General features: G+C 44.6%; 1 protein-coding gene across 1 annotated transcript in view; it reads left to right on the forward strand.

Moving 5' to 3' along the window:
• The window catches only part of LOC147109121 (protein phosphatase 1 regulatory subunit 37), a 414,327-nt gene extending 391,422 nt beyond the window's left edge, over window positions 1-22,905 (forward strand). The window contains exon 11 of the mRNA XM_086002746.1: window positions 22,541-22,905. Within this exon, the coding sequence (XP_085858872.1) occupies window positions 22,541-22,717 (177 nt within the window). The 3' untranslated portion in view covers window positions 22,718-22,905. The remainder of the gene's footprint in view (window positions 1-22,540) is intronic.
• Window positions 22,906-23,147: the final 242 nt, after the last annotated feature.

Raw genomic sequence — 23,147 nt, forward strand, 5'->3', positions numbered from 1 at the left:
AATTCTTGCAAACTCAAACATTTGCCTTCTGCGTTTTTGTTTTGAGTTCCATTGGGGAATCATTACTTTGGCTACAACAACACCAACACCTTATATTTATATTAGCACTTTTCACATCAGAAAGATGTCCCTGAGCACGTTTCAGATTGGAGAATGAAATGGATAGAAAGTAGGAGGGAAAAGAATTGGTAGAATGGAGTTAAAGGGTGGGTCAAAAGAGTGGTTGAAGAGAAAAGTCTTTTGAACGTAGGCTTTTAAAAGCAAGGAGGGTGGAGGAAAGACAGAGTGACTTTAGGAGGGAGTTCCAGCAGACAGGGACATTGTTGCTGAAAACACAGCCACTAATGGAGTAAAGACAATCAGGAATGAGGAGTAGACCAATGTCGGAGGATTGAAGGGAGTCAGCAGGGACATAGAGCAGCATTAGGTCACTAAAGCTGGAAGAAGGCCATGGAGGCACTTGAAGGTGAGAATAAGAATCTTGAAATTGATTTTTAGGGGCACGGGGACCCAGTGGAGCCTGATGAGCACTTGGTTAATGGAAATGCCGGGTTTTGAATGGGTAAGGATATGAGTAGTAACATTCTGAATGGGTTTCCGTTTGTGGAGGATGGAAAGTGGGGTCGGGGGAGGCTGGGTAGGAGAGATTTTGCAAAGTAGCAAAGGCAGGGATTAAAGTCGCACTAGTAGAAGGGAGAGGTAGGGGTGGAGATAGACAAGGTGGAAGAAAATGATGATTTTGGTGGCAGTGCAGATGTTTAGAAGGAAACCTCTTTCATCCTTTTGGACCATAGGTTGCAGTGCGGAGAGCTCCCATTTTATCAACAAGACTAAATTCAGAAATATAAGCAGTTAGTGCCCTTCAGAAACCTCCCATTCATTAAGAGTGGATGGGTTCTGTATAATGTGTATACTCTAAATGCTACTTAGCAGACAGAACTTCACCAAGGAGTTGGCAATTGGCACCTTGCCAGTGAAATGGCTAGCTTAAAGGCTAGTTTTAAAACCATCCCAGATGAGACCTCACATCATCAATACTGCAAATAATTAGCTCCCCAAGTCCAATGTTACAGTCATGGTGGAGTGTGTATTTCTCAGTACATATGAGAGTTGATTTTGTTAATCAGCTGTCATAAAACTTCTACTTTTAGTAAATACATAGCATAATACCAGAAGGGAATTTTTAAACATTTCTAAGCTGGTTTTCTGCTGTCTAGGCTTATAAATTTTCAGCTATATTTTTCTGATAACTGGAACATTTTCACAAGCTGCATTTCAAACTCCTTATTCCAGTAAAAAAAAACTGCTTCCTTGGACAGTTTCTGAGATACTTCTCTCAGTGACCCACAGTCCGTACTCTGCCAGGGACTCCAAGGCCATTGTGTATGAGAAATGCCATCAGTGCTCATGAAGCATGTAGAAGATTCATATGAGACTGGACCAGTATACAAACAGATTGTATACCACACACCTACTGCAGTGATGTCACATAACAAAAGGTAGCATTGGCCTGGAACTGACAGCGTTCACCGTCACTTCGCCTTTGAAACTGACCGCAATGTCAGGATTTAGCGCATGCGCAGCCTAACACAGAAATCCTGAAGTTGCAGTCGGTCATTCACTGCTGTTCCACAGGTTGCGCTGTGCTCCCCGCACCCCCCCCCACCCCCACCACCCCTCCCACAGAGCCAGCAATCAGTGGAATCTCTCAAATCAGGGAAACCGACAAAAACTTCGTCTCTTCCGCCGTAATTACACTGTTAAATTTCCCGCTAAAAGTTAGACCCAAAAGGATTAGGTGTAAATGGGCTTTTAACAGCGTTTTGACTGCTAAGCAAAGGTTATGGCCCTGAAAAACGAATTTTAATTTTGCGCAGTGTCAAATTTATCCAATTTAATAAAAAACAAAACTTTTAAGAAGCTTTAAAAACATTTTTTTTTGTAAATTGAGTGGTCATGCCCTAAGCAGGAAACAGGGCACAACTGGAAGTGCTCCCCCTCCTTCTTCGGACGCTACGTGCAACAGCGCCATGCGCGTCGGCATGTAGCGCCGCGGTATTGCAGGACTCCCCCCCTGATTAAAGGGGAGGGGCCCAGTGCTGCACACATCAGGGCCCTGCTGGACCAAGAGGAGTGCCGGACTGAGCGATCGTGGCCAGCACCCCTAAAATAAGAAGGGACGGGGGCAGATGCTGGCAGGCGGCCAGAAAAAATGGCCGCCCGACACCTGCCCCTTTAGTTATCGCTGCCACGGCTGCAGAATCGCCACCCTGACCCTGTCGGACATGTCGTCCGGCGATAGGTCAGGGGACGCAGCCGAAGTTTGCAGCCCGGGGGCGAGCAGGGCGCTGCACGCGGCGATGACGTCATCGTCAGAGGCGCAGCGGCGCAGGGCGCTATCCGCTACCGCCGCAGCTAATCTGCCGCTGAATTTCGCGAGAGGCATTAGCGGCACCGCGCCTGAGCGCTAGGAGCTTTGCGCCCCATTAGCGCCCCCCGGGGGTGCTAATGGGAGGCACAAAGCAACCCAATTTTTCCCCCATAGAGTCAGTTTTTCTATCCGGTGTCCCTGATATGAGCTGAAGTAGGAGTGACAGGTAGCACTTAAATTCAAACTCAGCGCTTTGATGCAGGTACTAACCTGAGCCACTGTGAGCAGGCTGAAAGAATGGGTGGACGACCAATGTACTCCCAGGCCTTATGATTATATTGGCTGCTTGGAGGTGTGCAGGAGCAGGATGACCATGTGGGGATTTATAGGTTGACTTAGTGTTGTACCATTCTGTTTCCCAGGGTTCGGAATTTACAGGCCTACCGGTGTAAGTTAAAAGAAAATTGAGTGACGACAGCATCACAATGGCTTTCACATTTGCTGAGCTGGTGCAGAGGCACTTGTTGGCATCAATAATTGAAAAGACAAAAAAAAAGGAGTGAGCTGTCAACTTTTATTAAACCTGAAGCAGATGGCTTAATTTTTGATTTTAAAATTCAGAGCATGTTTCCCACTCGCCAGTGCCAGTGAACTCAATTTTTTGGCTGTGCAATCATGCTGCAGGTGATGTCATTAAGACATGGTCGCAGTTTGAAACAGCCTGAGCTGTCCCAGGAAACATGCAGTTGCCCCAAATGGCCAGCAGGACAACACAGAGCCCTTAAAATGATTAGTGCAGAGCAAGCTGGGACTGTCTGCAGCGTACTTATTAGCCAAGGAACTTTACAGATCCTGGGCGGGGCTAAACTGATGACTTGGCAGCAGGCCGAGCATGCTGGGACTCAACTTATGTGACAGCCACTAAAGTAACTGGACCGGAGTAAATGGTAACCAGAGATCTACAGCTTATCGGGCGTTTAGTAATACTGCATTTGTTATAGATTGGTGCAGCTTAACATACTAGTTGATATCTATGAATGAGTTAATTTGTCTGGAGAAGAGGTTTGAGTTTGCATGTGAGGTCTAAAGGACCTCATTACTAAGCTTTTGCTTCTTTTGCGCATCACCGCATGTGTAATAGCTTCAAATAACTTGTACGTAAACTTTTGGTTTGACATCTGATCTCCGTTTTGCAATTGATTTCGGCAGTCCTTAAGTTACGTTGAACATAATTAAAGGTTTACAGCCTGTGTAAAATAATTGGGTTCTGATGGTAGGAGCAAAAAAGGATAAACTTACATTTATACATAGCATCTTATCACCTCCCCTCAAAGCCCTTCACATATAATCAATTCCTCGGAAGTGCGTTTACTATGTTGGTGAACATGGCAGCCATTTTGCAAACAGCAAAGTCCCACAGACAGCAGTGAGGTTAACAATCGCTTTTCTTTCGCTTGCTAGTTGAGGACAGAATGAATGTTGGCCAAAGGACCTCTGCTCTTCTCTATTGGATAGAGCTAATGTCCACTTGAACAGACAGATACAGTCTCAGTTTAATGTCTTCATTTGAAGGACATCACCTTCAATAACTCAGCACTTGTCACTACAACAGGTGTTAGCCTACATTATGTGCTCAAGTCCTGCAGGGGAGGTTTGAACCCACAACCTTCTAGCTTAGAAGGTAAGAGTGCTACCAACTGAGCCAAGCTGACACTTAACATAGAAGAAGCTGTTGTCGCAATGTCACAATAACAACAGCAATCAGTGTCAGTCTGTGGTAGTGAACTGAGCCAAGGCCAACAAATCATGGTGAGAGATTGAGAAGACAGAGTTGGACATGGAAAAGAAGAACACAAGTAAACAATGGAATTACTTATAAATGAAATATAATCAAGAAAATATAAAGCAATTAGGAAATGCATGTGTAAGTCTGCATCAAATGCTCTCATATTAGGAGTTAGATATATTTCTTAAGGCTAAAGGGATCAAGGGATATAGGGAGAAAGCAGGGACAGGGTACTGAATTTGGATGATCAGCCATGATCTCATTAAATGGCGGAACAGGCTCGAGGGGCCAAATGGCCTACTCCTGCTCCTATCTTCTATGTTTCTATTATACTGGATGTAGTTTACTCAAACCGTGTACCTCCTTATCATTTGACACAAATAAAATCACATACAGCCCCACATGTAGGAATGAGTGTCTGTCATTGAGCGAGGTTGAAATTGTACTGTGCGATATCAATAACAAAATCTCCAGCATTCTGACTGGGGCCAACTCCACCCCTTATTTTTTAAGATGAGCCATTTTCCGGTGGGTGTAGGGCATGGGTGACTCTTCCACCCGCTTGCACGGAGGGCCAACACCGACGCGGACTGTGTAGTGTATGTACTTTGCAGAAGGAACTATATTCTGCAGCCCCTGTATACTGCAGTACCAGTAGTGACCACCCCTGTATATAAGCCTGTGTAGTAACTTTGCATAGTAGTTCCAGTTTTGTCTCCACTCAGTAAACACCTGTTGTAACCAACTCCTGCAGTCCGTGTCTCAATTACACACGGACATAATACTGGCGACGAGCAGATCCGAACTTACCTACACTCTGCACCACCTCATGGGGATCCATCCCTGAAGCGAAGTTGTCAGAGGTCGAGGCCAGAAGGAAGAAAGAAAAAAAAACAAACAGAAGAAACGGGCGTCGACCGTGGGCAACTGCCTCTGATTCATCGGATTTGAAGATTTGCAGGAGAGGCTGTCGAGAGCGGGGTTGGTTATCCTGTCTATGGTGTTCCAGCTAATCAGGCTGGTGGCAGGTAGTACACTGATCCTTCCTGGGCTGCGGCGGGCTAGAGCTCGATCGGGTGGCTTTTCAACGGGGCCGAGCAGCGTTGTCAGGAAGAGGAGAGAGAGAGGGTGGAGCACACAGGGCACGGCCGGTGCTACGAAGCCGGGCAGCGTACAGACCCGAGAAGGGGGAGGAAAGCGTCCCGTAGGGTTTGCTCTGACGACGGGAAAATAAAAGAAATTAGAAGCGCAGAAAGCCGCGAGGAGCTGCAGTTTGCCACGGGGACCGCGGAGAGCGGCGTTAGCAGCAGCGCGGGGGGGGAGTGCGTGAAGACCATAGGGCGTCGCCATCAAGGCATAAAAACGCCAGCAACAGCGCTAGCAACAGCGGAGAAGACAGAAAGCGCGGGAGGCGCCATCTTAATACATCGGGGAAGAAGGCAAAGCGCGGGAGGCGTCATCTTAGATTTCCAAGATGCCGAAGACTGGCAATATCACTGCCTTCGATAATGCAATAGAAGACTGGACCATGTATGTGGAAAGAGTCGAAGTATATTGCAAAGCAAACGAAGTAGCCGATGAGAAAAAGGCATCGGTACTACTAAACTAAATGGGCGCAAGAACGTACGGCCTATTGCGGAACCTGATCACTCCAGCCAAACCGATGGCGAAGAGTTTTAACAAAATTGTTGATATCCTACAGGAACACCTATATCCTACACTGCTGCTGATTGCAGAAAGATTTAAATTCCACAGGAGAAATTAGCATAAAGATGAGAGCAATGCTGATTACCTTACGGAACTACATAAGCTATCAAAGCACTGCCAGTTCGGAGCAGGACTGACAGATACTCTACGGGACAAATTTGTCTGTGGACTCCTGAGTGAAGGAACCCAGAAGAGGTTACTCGGTGGCATAGTGGTTAGCACTGTTGCCTCACAGTGCCAGGGACCCGGGTTCGAATCCGGCCTCGGGTGACTGTCTGTATGGAGTTTGCACATTCTCCCCGTGTTTGCGTGGGTTTCCTCCGGGTGCTCCGGTTTCCTCCCACAGTCCAAAGATGTGCGGGTTAGGTTGATTGGCTATGATAAATTGACCCTTAGTGTTAGGGGGTTTATATACGTGCGTTGGTGTAGGGGTTATGGGGATCGGGTGGGATATGTGTCGGTGCAGGCTTGATGGGCCGAAATGGCCTCTATCTGCACTGTGGGGTTTCTGTGATTCTGTGATTCTGTGAAAGAGCTGACGCTGGATAAGGCTTTCAGCTTGGCAGTGTCGTACGAAGCAGCAGCAAGGGGAGCTGCGGAAATACAGCAAAAACCACAGGAATACGGCACCCATGAAATGACACGGGGATTTGAAAAATGTTATCGCTGCGGCAGAACAACCCATGACCAGAAGGACTGCTGGTCCAAGGACAAAATATGCAGGTAATGCGGAAAGATGGGACACATTGCACGAGTTTGCAGGTCTGGAAAGAAGACTAACGACAACAAAAAGGCTACTAAGGAACAATACAGGAAAGTACAAAAGATGACGGACAGTAGTTCCGAAGATCAGAAGAGCGATAGTGAATCCGGGAACAAGAGACTAAGCTGTCTCAAACTTCACAACGTAATCGCGAAAGAGGATCACCGAACCATTTGGGTCACCCTCACGATAGCAGGGTCCCAAGTCAAAATGGAATTGGATACAGGATCAGCCCTGACCGTCATGAATCGACGAGACTACGAGCGGCTATTCTCACACATACCCTTGAAAGAGACATCCATTGTCTTGAAGACGTATACGGGGCAGAAAGTATACCCCAGAGGGAAAATAAGGGTGCCTGTCGAATACAACGGCAAAGAAATACAGAAATTGTATCTGTACATACTGCAAGATGGTGGACCACCGTTATTGGGACGTGAATGGATCAGAAAGATAAGTTTAGACTGGCACTCCATTCAGGCATTGACTGTGGCTGGTAAAAAGGATGACGAAGTCACACCTGGACGATTGTCAAAAATCTTAGCTAATGCTAAAGAGGTATTTCAACAAGAACTGGGAACTCTTAAAGGCGTAACCGCCTCGATAAAAATAGAAGAGAGTGCAATTCCCAAGTTTTTCAAAGCAAGACAGGTACCGTATGCAATTCGCCCAGCCTTCGAGGCAGAGCTGGAGAATCTGGAGAATGCAGGCGTGTTATCTAAGGTAGACTGGAGCGAGTGGGCGACACCCATCGTTCCTGTGATGAAAAAAACGTTAAACAATAAGTCTGAGGAGCCAAGGAAGGTTCGCATTTGTGGGGACTTCAAGGTGACGGTGAACCCAGTCCTTCACACAGTACAATATCCTCTTCCGAGGATAGAAGATATTTTCGCCTCACTATCTGGAGGGAAGCGTTTTACAAAAATTGACCTAGCACAAGCATATTTGCAGATGGAGGTTGAAGAATCCTCTAGGAAGTATCTCACGATAAACACTCACAAAGGTCTTTACCAGTATAATCGACTGGTATTCGGAGTAGCATCAGCTCCGGCGATATGGCAAAGAGCGATGGAACAAGTCCTGCAAGGGATTCCGGGGACTCAGTGTTACTTGGACGACATCCTAGTGACAGGTGAAAATGACAGTGAACACCTTGCCAACCTAGAGCAGGTGCTCACTAGACTAAGAGAACACGGGCTACGAGCCAATCGCCCCAAGTGCGAGTTTTTTAAGAAACAGATATCGTATTGCGGCCACGTGATTGACGAAGAGGGGTTACATAAGTCCCCTGACAAAATTAAGGCTCCAGCGCCTGAAAATGTGTCGCAACTGAGGTCATTCCTAGGATTGGTGAATTACTACCATAAGTTTTTGCCGAATTTGTCCACAATTCTGCACCCACTGAACGCCCTACTACAAACTGGAGTAGCATGGAAATGGAGCAATGAATGTAAGCGGGCTTTTCAGAAGAGTAAAGACCTAATCACTTCAAGAGAAGTATTGGCTCACTACAACCCATCACTACCGATAAGACTGGCGTGTGATGCGCCTCCCTACGGCATTGGAGTCACATAAACTCCTTGATGGTTCAGAGGGGCCGATAGCTTCTGCGTCACGCTCGTTAACTTCAGCCGAGCGTAGCTACGCCCAGATTGACAGAGAGGCCCTCAGCCTGGTGTGGGGGGTGAAGAAATTCAATCACTACCTGCACGGTCAGAAATTTACTCTACTAACTGATCATCAACCTCTTGTCTCCATTTTCAACCCTCAGAAGGGCGTCCCGATAATGACAGCACAACGGCTACAGAGGTGGTCCCTTTTCCTAGGGGCACACCAATATGACATCGAGTACAAAGGAACTAAACAGCATGGGAATGCTGATGGGTTGTCGCGCCTACCGTTGCCGACGGTGGAAGAAGCACCTGCAGTGGATCCTGTGGAGATATTCCACTCGACCATAGTCGACTGTCTACCTGTGACAAATGCAAACATAGAAAAGGAAACACGAAATGACCCGACACTCTCCAGGGTCTATGATTTAATGGTGAAGGGATGGCCAGCACATGGCGAACCCCCGAGAAGAGAACAGCTGTCAGTGTGCAGAGGAACCTTGATGTGTGGATCCAGAGTAGTAATTCCACCCAAATTGAAGGATAGAGTGCTCAATGAGCTTCATGAGGGTCATCTGGGAGGGGTAAAAATGAAGAACTTAGCCAGAGCGTTTGTGTGGTGGCCGGGAATCGATAGAGAAATCGAAGAGATGACCAAGAGCTGTACAGGATGCCAGAAGGTCCAAAACGCCCCACCACAAGCCCCTCTACATCCATGGGAGTGGCCCTCATCTCCATGGTAAAGGGTGCACATTGATTTTGCTGGTCCATTTATGGGCTCGATGTTTTTAATTGCGGTGGATGCACATTCAAAGTGGCCAGAGGTAATAAAAATGTCCTCAACCACCACAGGAAAAACTATCACAGTCTTACGAACCATATTCGCCAGAAATGGGCTGCCTGAACAGATTTGCTCCGACAATGGACCACAGTTTGTGTCTGAAGAGTTCCGGAGGTTCTTAAAGAACAATGGTGTTAAGCATTACACATCCGCCCCATATCATCCAGCCACCAATGGATTGGCTGAGAGGTTCGTTCAAACATTCAAGAAGGCTATCAAGGCAATGTGTAATGAAGACATACCCCTATAACACAAGGTGGATAACTTCTTGCGACACATGCGGTTACCAACCAAACTCCAGCCATGATGTTCTTCAATCGAAGACTAAGATGCCGCTTGGATTTGGTTAAGCCAAACATCAGAAGAGATGTGGAGAACAGGCAGTTTCAGAATATGAATGAAAGGCCGACCAGGAGTTTTAAGATAGGTCAACCAGTTTTGGCCCGGGACTACCGCACAGAGAAATGGCAGCCAGGAACGATCTGCACACGGCAAGGACCTCTAATGTATACCGTGGATGTTGGAGAGAGCATTGTAAGACGCCATGCTGACCAGATTCTAGAGTCACTGGAAAATGTCAATTCCACACCACGATCCGATACACCTGGTGATGAAACCGAAGTACCAATTGCATCTACCTCAGAATCGGTGATATTGGAAGCAGACGAACCAAACAACGACGTTGATCCCGAATCAACTTTGCCAGAAGAACCTGATACCCCAAAGAGGCGTTATCCAGACAGAATCAGGAAGCCTCCTCAAAGACTGAACTTATAATTGCTTAACTTCAGCTAATGTATCTAGCAACTGTAATTGTAAATATGTTATTTAATTATTAATCGAATGTTATGTACTGTTTAGCTAAAAGGGGAGGAATTGTAGTGTATGTACTTTGCAGAAGGAACTATATTCTGCAGCCCCTGTATACTGCAGTACCAGTAGTGACCACCCCTGTATATAAGCCTGTGCAGTAACTTTGTATAGTAGTTCCAGTTTTGTCTCCACTCAGTAAACACCTGTTGTAACCAACTCCTACAGTCCGTGTCTCAATTACACACGGACATAATAGACTGGTTGGCCCAATGTCCTGTTTCCGTGTTGTAACTTCTATGTTGCCCCAAATTAAAAGGGCTATGCATGGGAGAGTTCCCAGCATACCCCAGGAATTCCACCCATTCTGCCCTCAGCTCACGCCAGCTCTCAGCTCTGCTGAGGCCTCGGGAAAGCTCCAGAACTTAAGCAAGCAAAAGTAATTGATCTCAGGAGGGCTTTCAATTTCTAATTTCTTACTGAGTGTGCCTCTTTGAAGCACCGATCTAAACATAGAAACATAGAAGATAGGAGCAGGAGTAGGCCATTCGGCCCCTCGAGCCTGCTCCGCCATTTAATGAGATCATGGCTGATCATCCAAGTTCAGTACCCGGTCCCTGCTTTCTCCCCATATCCCTTGATCTCTTTAGCCTTAAGAAATATATCTAACTCCTTCTTGAATATATTTAATGAATTGGCCTCTACTGCCTTCTGTGGTAGAGAATTCCACAGGTTCACCACTCTCTGGGTGAAGAAATTCCTCCTCATCTCTGTCCTAAATGGCTTACCCCTTATCTTTAGACTGTGACCCCTGGTTCTGGACTCCCCCGCCATCAGGAACATCCTTCCTACATCTAGTCTGTCCAGTCCTGTCAGAATTTTATTTTTTATTTTAAGTTTCAATGAGATCCCCTATCATTCTTCTAAACTCCAGCGAATATAAGCCCAATCGACCCAATCTCTCCTCATACGTCATTCAGTTCTATGAGAGATGGCCAATGTTTCCATCCCAAAAAAATGAAACTTTGGGCCTAACAACAATAACAACAACACCATTACAAGCAAGAGGGGGGAAGGCCCATTAGGACCTGAATGTTTCCAAACAACTGACTGGATTTTGTTCTCAAAATATACCCTGCGCACAATGAAAACAGATCCTAGCTGGAAACTACGGCCATTTGTTGATTAATTAGGTTTTCCTTTCAGGCAGCATATTTTCACCACGACGCAGGTTTGAAAATTATACTGTGCAAAACCAATCAGCATAAACACTGTGAAGCAGCAGTAGCTTAACGTACCTTAACTCAGCATGGTTCAGTGTTTGAATGTAAATAGTCAATTTTTTTCACAGCTTGTAATGTATTAATTGGTTTGGTTTCTCAAAAATGTTGCTACATGTTCACTAAACGCTGCGTTCTAAAAAAAAAAAATTTTTTTAAATGAAGCAAAATTATGGGGAGAACTGAGACATGCAAATATATTAAAACACTATGTTTTCATCTCAGGAAAATCGAGCCAGGCATGAGACGCAGGGTACAAGCTGCTTTCTATGATAGCTGTAAAGTGTCCTAAGTGAAATAGCTTTGGACTCTTTAAATATTGTTCCCAGTATGCACTTGCGTTTATAGTACTAAAATGTACCAAACAGCACTAATTTGGCTCTCTCACTTGGAAAGGGTAAAATAGAATGGAACAGTCATGCTGGTAGAGTAAAATGATTGTTATAATAGTATTTTTCTCTATGTTAGTCAGACGAAGGATGATACTGCTATTAATGGACTATTTCCTTACCTTGCATACAGTGACTGGACCAAGCACAGGGGTATGATAGCATAGTGGTTATGCTACTGGACTAGTAATTCAGAGGGCTTGATTAATGATCCAAGAACATGAGCTCAAATACCCACCATGGCAGCTAGGGAATTTAAATTCAGTTAATTAAATGAATCTGGATTCATAGAGTCATAGAGTCATGGAGTTTTACAGCACAGAAAGAGGCCCTTTGGCCCATCGTGTCTGCGCCGCCCATCCATCCCTGTCCAGTCTAATCCCATTTTCCAGCATTTGGTCCATAGCCTTGTATGCAATGGCATTTCAAGTGCTCATCCAAATGCTTCTTGAATGTTGTGAGGGTTCCTGCCTCTACCACCCTTTCAGGCATTGAGTTCCACATTCCAACCACCCTCTGGGTGAAGAAGTTCCTCCTCAAATCCCCTCTAAATCTCCTGCCCCTTACCCTGAATCTATGCCCCCTTGTTATTGACCCCCCTACTAAGGGGAAAAGTTCCTCTTTATCTACCCTATCTATGCCCCTCATCATTTTGTACACCTCAATCAGGTCCCCCCTCAGCCTTCTTTGCTCCAAGGAAAACAACCCCAGCCTGTCCAGCCTCTCTTCATAGCTGAGGCGCTCCATCCCAGGTAACATCCTGGTGAATCTTCTCTGCACCCTCTCCAAAGCAATCACATCCTTCCTATAGTGAGGCGACCAGAACTGCACACAGTACTCCAGCTGTGGCCTCACCAGCGTTTTGTACAGCTCCATCATAACCTCCCTGCTCTTATATTCTATGCCTCGGCTAATGAAGGCAAGTATCCCATATGCCTTTTTAACCACCTTATCTACCTGTTCCGCTGCCTTCAGGGATCTATGTACATGTACACCAAGGTCCCTCTGACCCTCTGTACTTCCTAGGGTCCTACCACTCATTGTGTATTCCCTTGCCTTATTTGTCCGTCCAAAATGCATCACCTCGCACTTTTCAGGGTTAAATTCCATTTGCCACTTTTCCGCCCATCTGACCAACCCGTTTATATCGTCCTGTAGCCTGAGGCTTTCCTCCTCGCAATTTACCACCCCACCAATTTTCGTGTCATCTGCGAACTTACTGATCATACCTTTTACATTCTCATCCAAATCATTTTTGTAGATCACAAACAACAAGGGACCCAGCACCGATCCCTGAGGTACCCCACTGGACACAGGCTTCCAGTCACAAAAGCAACCTTCGACCATCACCCTCTGCCTCCTGCCACTCAGCCAGTTTAGGATCCAACGCGCCAAGGCACCCTGGATCCCATGGGCTCTTACCTTCTTGACCAGTCTCCTATGCGGGACTTTGTCAAAAGCTTTACTGAAGTCCATGTAAACCACATCCACAGCATTTCCCTCATCCACCCCCCTAGTCACCCCCTCGAAAAATTCAATCAGATTTGTCAGACATGATTTACCCTTGACAAAGCCATGCTGACTATCCCCGATTAATCCTTGCCTCTCCAAGCGGAGACTAATTTTGTCCCTCAGAATTTTTTCCAATAATTTCCCTACCACAGATGTTAGGCTCACTGGCCTGTAATTCCCTGGTTTATCCCTGCTACCCTTCTTGAATAATGGTACTACGTTAGCTGTTCTCCAGTCCTCTGGTACATCCCCTGTGGCCAGAGAGGTTCTGAAAATTTGTGTCAGAGCCCCTGCAATCTCCTCCTTTGCCTCCCACAGCAGCCTGGGATACATCTCGTCCGGGCCTGGGGATTTATCCACTTTTTGGCCTGCTAAAACCTAGTATCAAACCTAGGATTAAAAAGCTAGCATCAATAATGGTGGCCCTGAAACTACTGGATTTGTCGTAAAAACCCATCTGGTTCACTAATGTCCTTTAGGGAAGGAAATCTGCCGCCCTTACCCGGTCTGGCCTATATGTGACTCCAGACCCACAGCAATGTGGTTCACTCTTAACTGCCCTCTGAAATGGCCTAGCAAGCCACTCAGTTGTAACAAATCGCTGCGACAAAGTCAACACTGTGGGAATACCTTCACCCCAAGGTTTGCAGTGGTTCAAGAAGGCTGCTCGCCACCACCTTCTCAAGGGCAATTAGGGATGGGCAATAAATGCCAGCCTTGCCATGTTAGGTAAGGTACTGTTTAGATAAACTAATAGGAGAGCAGCTTGTAGCCTAGGCCTCATGGCCGGCTTGCTTTTCCTCTGATTGTAATGAGTAGTAACATCAAAAAACGAGATGTAGCTTTTTTTGGGTAGGGAAACCAAATAAAGGAAATCTATACATACTCATTTATGATGTTGCTACACAGAGGAACCAGAGGAATTCGAACAGTTTAAAATTTCCCCAGAAATACCAGCTTGTTATGCCTACTAGTCTTCGCCCACAGAGTTTCCCTATTACCCTGGTAATATATCTCAAACACAAGTGCAAAAATATCCCCATTCCTGAACAAGTGGGAGATCCTTCCCCATTTTTCTCTTCTAGTGGTTTGTCGCAAGCACATGAATCCATAATAAACTTAGCCAGTTTGGCAGCTTGGACTAGTGAGAATTAAAAATGATCTGAACTGCCAGTGGGATGCTCCCAATTTTGCTAGTTGTAAGGCGAATGAATTGTCTTACCATAGGTAACAAAAAATCTTGTCACCGCCATACAGTTTTATGTACTTCATGGCCAGTATCCCAGTGGAAATGAGTACTGTGACGCTCCATACAAATCTGGCCAGTTCTCATGAATACTCTGTGCAGATACTGTGCTTTCTCCATATCTAGAGGTGAATATGTTATAATACCTTTCTGTGAAAGAGAGAATAATCTAGGCTTTATCTACAATAATTGAATAAGCAGATAGCAAACTACTGCAGGTGCTGGAAATCCGAAATAACAACAGAAAACACTGGAAAAACTCAGCAGGCCAGGCAACATCCTGACAAAGGGTCTTTGACCCGAAGCGTTGACTCTGTTTCTCTCTCCACGGATGTTGCCTGGCCTGCTGAGTTTTTCCAACTTTTTCTGTTGTTATTTATAATTGAATAAGCAAGCTGTTTCATCAGGCTAAAGGGTGGGCTTTTTATACTGAAAATAAATAACCCAAAACTGAAGAATATATTAAATTAACTAAATTTCCTTCTTCACCAAACATCTCTGGAATAGGACTTATTGTTACCAAAGAGCTGCTATTTATATACCCTGTCTAAAAGAAGTACTTTTTATACTGATCTCCCCTCCTTACTGAAATGGCCTTTCTAGGATTTTTCTCCTTCGGGTTAACCCTTTCTCTGCTGTCCTTGTTTTTTCGTATTCTCTCCTAGATATGCACAAGTCAAAGAAAATTCAACTGCCTTAGCCAGCCAGGATATATTGCAAAAATGAACAAGCAACACAAAAACATTTCAGACGCAACTTTTCACTTGTCACACCAGCTGGCAGAGCAGCATAGCCATCAGAAGCTATGGGACATATTGGGGCTTTATAGCCTCAACTGGTGCGCTGCTTGACGCATTTGCTTAAAATTCTTTGTACACTACTGTAGCAGATTGGGACCAGCCTCGAGTAACGCAGTGATCTTTTCTGGTCCTGTTAACATTCCTTGTTAACCCATTTCAAATAAACGACTGCCTTAAAACAACGCACGAGGGAATTTCATGCAACCGCATTAACCAGTGCGCCACCAGAGGAAATGAAATCCCTTTGTGGTATAGCAGCTTGATTCAGATGAAGGGAAATAGTGATTAGAAAAGCAATGTCTTTTAATAAGTACAGAACTCCTGAGACCTGCGTGCTAACACACCCCAATCAGGACACCAAGACCAGATATGGCTCAAGCAATCTGATACAAAACTTAAATTTAAAATTCACATAACTGTGTGAGATAAGAAGCACATCTGGGATCACTTTGGGCAGTTGCATGATGGCTGCTTTCGATTCTTCTGAGTGTGAGTGTGTTAACTAGTTGGCGTACTTGACAGATTAGACACTATAAAACCATTGCAAATGCCCTCAGGGGAGTGATATAAGCAGCACCAAAGCAAATCTAAATGCATTGATTACTGATTAAAACTTACAGGCATGATGTCTACTAAGCTTGAAGAAACAGATACAGTATTCCCTTTCCCAAAATTTAAAAGTGTTGAGCAACATGCTGTAAGCACTTAAGTCATGATAATTGAAGGATAATTGTTCTTTCAATTGGTAATTTTCTGAGAGTTTCTTGAAAAGCACTTTTTCCACTCGTCCAAGTGAGCAATATTAGCGCTGGGAATTAGAAACACGTTTCCATTTTTGGCACCCTGGGTCAGCAAGAATCACTCCCAGATTGGGTGAATTATGGTTAGATGCAAACTAAAGTGCCCTCTACTCTGCCCAAAACTCAGAAGAGCACCCACTACTGCAACCAATGTGGCAATTTGTTATTTCTCACATCGGTCGCCCCCGTGGCCCCTCAGAATGAGATTGCCAAATTATTTTTGTACTTTGGGCCCTTGTTCAGTAAGAACAGGTCTGAATTTGGATGTAGATGAATGTATGCTCTCTATTTTCCTTTTGATTTATAATTATAATATTCTTAGTTATAGGGCTGTTCTCTAGATAACTATGACAGGAATGGGCAGGCAGGAATGATATGGGACAAGAGGACCCACACTGAATGATTGCAATGTAACTAGTCTCACTAGAGTACAGAACATTGTCTCAGTGGTAACACTCTTACCTCTGAGGCAGAAAGTCACGGGTTCAAGCCCCACTCCAGAAACTTGAGCACATCATCTAGATTGACACTTTAGTGCAATACTGTCAGAGGTGCTGTCCTTCAGATGAAATGTTCAAATGAGGCCCTGTCTTCCCTTTTAGGCTGATGTAAAAGATGCCATGGCATTGTTTGGGGAAGAATGGGAGAGTTGTCCTGACCAACATTTATCCCTCAAGCAACGCCAGTAAATACAGATTATTTGGTCATTTATCTCATTGCTGTTCGTGTGCAAACTGGCTGCTGCATGACAACAATAACTACACTTCAAAAATACTTCATTGACCGTGAAGCCTGAGGACGTGTATACTAATGCAAATCCGTTCCTATAGGCCCTCCTTAAATTACATCCAACAAAAATGTCCCTGTTGTCTCCACAGTTTGTGGCAATTAAAATGAATTTTTGGATGGGTATCAGAGTTGACAAAAGCTTTCGGTGTGTTTTTCTGCAGCTAAAGGAAACCTTCAAGGTCACAAAGTCTAACTGAGATCAATTAGCGATTGTTTCTCTTGAGATTGGCAAATTGGGTGTAAATTCTTGGCTCCTCTCGAAAGTCAAGGGAGCCCATCATGCAATGACTGGCCTTTTTTTTTGTTTTTTTAAAGATTGATTTGCATCTGTAATAAATTGTGACATCTGGAGTGTGAGAGGCACATGCTGGACATGAGACTTTTATACACTGGGAAGGCCAAGTCATTTATTCTAGCAAGTGATTTGTTATCTGTTAAGAAGCTCCCAGCTTCACTGTCTCCGAGACTTTTTACTGAAAATTGCAGTACTTGGGAAGCAAATCGTGCCCTCAGTATGAGGTACCATAATTATTATTACTTTTTAAAATTTGCATTGATAGATTGACAATCTGGTAGCTTACAACTTGTTAATGCTCGAACTACATTCAGAACGTAGCCCTGAGCATTCAGGAAAAAGTCATGGAAAGTTTCCCTCCATCTTCGCAGAAAAACACTGCATAGATTTGGTGTTATTGCATTCCCCCACACATCTTTTACAGCTACTTGAAATTACTGAGGTTGCATTTGCTTACAACTAAAAGGAATAAATACACAACTGGGACTTGTTCTGTTTATCATCCATTAGCAGTATTAACTATAAGGAGCATCATTGTGCTGGGAAAGTGACACATTTTTCCATAGGTTTGTGGGATAGAGAATTTCTTATATATATATTAGTTCTCAGAATGTGGGTAATGCTGGCAAGGGCATATTTTATTGCCCAGCCCCTTTTGCCCTGAGAAGTTATTGGTGGACCTTATTCATCAAGTCATTGTGTTACGACTGAGTGGCTACTTCAAAGGGCATTAAAGAGTCAACCATGCAGAGTAGGGCTGGAGCTACATATAGGCCAGACAAGGTAGGGGTGGCAGGTTCATTTCCCTGAAGGACATTAGTGAACTAGTTAGGTTTTTACTGCAATTTGGTAGCTTTCGTTAATTTTTTTCTGGTGCTAATGCATAAATTACCAAACTAAATAAATTAAATTTCATATGTCACCATGGTGGGATTTGAAGTTATGACCTCTAAGTTGCTGGTCCAGAACCATAATGACTACACCACCGTACCCAATGAATTGATTAGCGATTACATTATCACATCACTAATCAAGCCTGCCAATAACTTGTTTCATTAACTTTGATTAAAAGTTTATTAGAAAGCAAATGATATTCCTCTTTTAATCCAGCAAAATTGGATGAATTTTTCTCCGCAACTAGTGAATTAATAACGAAACCACACTCCCAGAAATCACGCATTACAAAGTTGCAGGTTCCTGTGATTCCATTTATGGGAGTTTATTGTGGAGGAAAACTGGAGTTCTCCAATTTTCAATGGAAGGAGGAATATCAAACTCTTCAGGGGTTCTTGCAAAAACACAGTGCAGCAGTTTGTGGAGAGGTATCTTCATCAGGATGAAATTGCCCCACAGCAAAAAGCTCAGCTCGGGTACTGAGTTTGTAGAGGGTGCTGGTCCAGGAGTTAGACCCTGTCCGGATCCCTCTACCTCCTCCCTAACAAAAAAAAACATAAATGAAAAAATGATGATGCCCCTTTAAATCATAAAAAAGTACAGTATTTCCCACTTCATACTGGACTTAGTATTGAGATACAAATAAGAGAGTAAGAGTAGGAAGAAAGCAGAGTAACGTGATCCCTTTTCCCAACTAAAGTTGCCGGCTAAGTTAATTGCAAACTAAATAAGATCATCCATCCTTTGTTACAAAGAAATATATATATTTAAAAATAATTATAGATTAAAGAGAGAAAAAAAAAGCGCTTGTTCGAGGCACGGCAGATTGACTGAGGCGTTGGAAGGCCTGCTTTTTCTCTATGAACACTGTAGCTGTCTTGGCATGCTGTCGAGGAGCTGGCTGCGCTCAGCTGGTGGCGATATTCTTGGCTGTAAAAGCAGTGCTTGCCCTCTGCCACTCACGGGGAGCAATTCTGTTGAACTGTCTCATCCTGACATTTTCATCATCAATCTCTTCATTAGCAGCCTGGCTGCAGACAGAGAGCACAAGCAGGCGGCAGCCCTTTGTCACATCTCAAGGAAGCACCAGGCTTAGGAACCTTGTTCTTTTTCTTTGTGTTGCGGGGGGGGGTGGGGGGTGGGGGGGGGGGGTTTGGTCGGTGGGTGGGGGTGCGGGGGCGGGTGGAGGAGAGATGGAGCGATGTTGTAGCAAAAAGCTATGGCACTGTGAAAATTAGAGCAACTAGCAAACTAAACAATAACTATCCCTTTCGGAAACCTTTGTAGGTTAAACATTCAAAATCTCTTCCATTTACTTTTCCTAATTTACTGCCACACTGATACGCAGTCAGCACATTCTTTTTAACACACATCAGTCTTATACTTAAGTGGCAATATTTCACTTGTGTCAAATGGACTTCCCCGGAAATAAATGTGTCACAAGAATATTATTTTGGTCAGCGTTTCTCCTAGTTTACTTTAAGTTAAGTAAACTTGGAGAAAGCCTGACCAAAATAGTATTCTTGTGATACTTTTATTTCTGGCAACGTCCATTCGGCACAAGTGAAATGATGCCACTTAAGTTTGAGGCTGGGAAGGGGCGCTCCAAGATCTGCATTGTTAAGAGTATTTCCAACGTTCAGTCGTCCCTTGTTTTCTGCTAGTTGCATTCAAAGCACCTTAGGAGATATGCATGGACTCCGGGGGGAGCATTCGGGACGGGTGGGAGGACATGCCCCATGGGAATCTCAGCGTGAGGCCTGTGCCATCATAACTCCTGACCCACAGTTAAATATTCCTGCACTTACGGTGAAGATGCCACCGGAAGGGAACGGAGCAACCTCAAGCCAGTAAGTGGACTGGACCTAATCTGAACACCCTCCCGCACACCATTCCTACTTTGCAAGGGGGACTAAAATCGAGGCCCAGATGAAAGGCATCATTTGCATATTTAGGTTAATTTTTCTGACAAATGCAATGGGGGAAAAATTCAGTATCGCCCCGTTTGGGGCGCGATTATCGGCCGGGCGCAAAGTTTAGCGCTTGGCGCTAATTATCGCCTCCGACTGCAAACTTGGCTTTTATCACCCTTGGAGGTGAATGGAGCGCTAAATCAGTCGCTTCACACCTGTCTTAAGGTGCAAAGGCCAAGAAGCGAGGTGCTACCTCAGAGCGCTGGCGAAGCTCATGTGATGTCAGTCAGCAATGGAGTACAGACACACTGGCGCCGGCCAGTTCTTAAAGGGGAGGGTCGATCTTGCTCTCCAGCCACACCCTGCTCATTGCAGCCTTGAATCTCGGCCTGGAGAGACCTGTACATCAATTCTGCTGGAAAGAACTGTCTCTCACTTTTATTTGTCTCTCACATTTATTTGTCTCTCACTTTTAGTTCCCTCTCACTTTTATTTGTCTCTCATTTTTATTACTCTCTCATTTTACTTGTCGCTCACTATTATTCCTCTCTCAGTTTTAGTTCCTTCTCACTTTTATTTGTCTCTCACTATTATTTCTCTCTCACTTTTATTCGTCTCTGGGGGAAAGGTTTATTATTTTACAGAAGGCAACTCTCAGATACAGACTGCTAGCATCTTAGGGGGAAAAATTGGGTCATGCCCCCTTTGGGGCGCTAACTTCACCAGGGCGCTACTAACGAGGTGCAAAGCAACCCAATTTTTCCCCCTTAATATTTAATCAGACCAGTATGTAAACTATCAAAGCCAACATCGCCTGGTCAGAGCACTCACTTAGGGATCTTGCGTTTATTTTTGTTTAAGGAACGCTAAATTCAGAACTGCACATTCATCTAACGCTGGAAATTTCTAGAAAATCAGTTCTTCAGATGCAACATGACTTAAAATGGGTTTAAATTGGCTTTTCTTATGTCGTAACATTCACAATGTGACGTAGCTAGATGCCCAGTGAATTTATGATGTCACAAGCCTTATTGTTCATTGCCAATGGTCTCTGTGCATGCATCCTCTATACATACGTTATATAAAGTAAGGGAAGGTCATTACAGAGACACAGTGTAAGGCACGTGCATGTAAGTGCTTTGCCATTCCTACATATAATGGCCATGAAACAACTTGGGACTGTGCACACGCTTGGAAGTCACGTTTGGAAGTCATATCTGACCACCCATTCATCTGAGACACAGCCCACCATCATCTGATTAAGAGTGGAGTTCAGGCAGGGGAAAGTGGAGTTCAAAGAGCAGAGTAGAGTTTTGGCAACAGGGTTGATTTACTGTCATAGATTTACATCGGTATGAAAGTTGATGCGTAGATCTGCCCAAAATGAACAGCAATCTGCATTTCTCATGTACAGAATGACGTCTCAGAATGCTCTGCAAGGCAAAGGGAAAAAGTGGACACTGAGCAGGAGGGAAATGGAAAGGGGGTGGTTAGATGTGAAAGCACTGTCAAAGCAAAATGTTTTAAGAGGTGGTAAGTCCGAGGGATTTAATGAGGGAGTTTCAGAGGGATGGGCATGGAGGCTACAGAGAGATTTGAAGAAGAGGATAAAGACTTGAAATCAGGTTGCTGAGACATATGGAGCCTGGGGAGCTTGGCATAGATGGGGACAATGGGTCAGTAGGACTTTGCGTGGGTGGAGCATTGGTTGTACTCTTGATACTTACTGCTGATTTTCCAAAGTCTGTTTAAAATCCAAAAAATCCAAATTGCATTTGCAAGGGATCAGTCGGATGCTTTGGAAAGGATAACATCCAGGCAAGGATGAAAACACCAGAGTAGGAAAAGGATATGGAAAAATGAAAGGTGTACTGGTCTGATCTAGCTCTGTCAATGCAGCTACAGCCAAGGTGCCTGTGTGTTGTCTACTACATGTGCAACATCCACAGTCTCAGACTTATCCAGCACAGAAAAATTAGAAAAGAACATTTGACCCCCAGTTGGGTTGTGGGGAAGGGACATATCCTATGCGGCGTTCCATGCAGTGCCAGATAGGTCCAAAAGCAATCTGAAAAGAGCCACTATTTTTCAGGAATTAAGGAACTAACAAATCACAGAATGAGAAAAAACCATTGATGACCCATCACAGACAACAAGCCACCCTATTATACTCTCTACCCAAACCATGTTCAATCTACCCCATCATGCCTTCTACCCAAAGGAAAAGTTCTGCATAAATCACAGAATCACAGAATCACAGAAACCCCACAGTGCAGATAGAGGCCATTTCGGCCCATCGAGCCTGCACCGACACATATCCCACCCGATCCCCGTAACCCCTACACCAACACATATCCCACCCTATCCCCGTAACCCCACGTATTTAATCCCCCTAACACTAAGGGTCAATTTATCATAGCCAATCATCCTAACCCGCACATCTTTGGACTGTGGGAGGAAACCGGAGCACCCGGAGGAAACCCACGCAAACACGGGGAGAATGTGCAAACTCCAAAATGTTCCTTGATACCCAATGGTAGTCAAGCAAAACTCCAGACTATTCATCCTTCCTCAGGTCTCCATTATTTAACATGGGCCTCTTGTCTTCCAAAAGCAACCCCCTCTCCCCACCCCCGCTGCACCAGTAGCAGAGGACTATTGTGCGCGTGACATATTTGATCATCTATTCATGACCTCCAATACTAAGCATTGTGCAAATTCCATCTCATTGCAGAACCTAGTAACATTACATTTATGTTTAGCTAATTGGATTATATTCATGGTGAAAGAAAACATCATGGATAAAATGATATGTTACAAAGAAGGGCTGTCAGCTTCAATCTTTCTCACTTGTGCACACACAATCTGTTCTCCCACTGTGCACTGGAAGATAAAAGGCAATAAAAAGTAAAACAGATAAATACTATGGAGTGGGCCCACCACTCAGTGTAGTGCTAAACTAATAGGCTGCGTCCACATCAAGGTGAGATGATGAGTGAAACTGCAGCACTGCCTAGAACGAGCTAATGAAAACTGGCAGCCGCGTCATCTTGAACTGCTTTTGGGTATTTCTCAGTGGCCAGTCAGAGGTCAACAATGACTACCTGCTCACGCTCATAACTGACACACGTGACACATGGGCAGAAACTAGTTCCAGAATAACATAAAATGCTGAATCGCCAGAGCCATTTTAACATACATTTTCTTCCTTTATAGGAAGACTGGTTGATTGAAACACAGAAATTGCTACTGGTTGAGATTCCGAAATGCTGCAAGAGGAACTCGATCATGAGACAAGCAAAGCTGGAAGAGGAGAAGGATGAGGCTATGAAGACAGGACC

The sequence above is a fragment of the Somniosus microcephalus genome, chromosome 12 (genome assembly GCF_052327205.1).
Source record: "Somniosus microcephalus isolate GS21.2 chromosome 12, FLI_Smic_1.0, whole genome shotgun sequence".
NCBI lineage: Eukaryota > Metazoa > Chordata > Chondrichthyes > Squaliformes > Somniosidae > Somniosus > Somniosus microcephalus.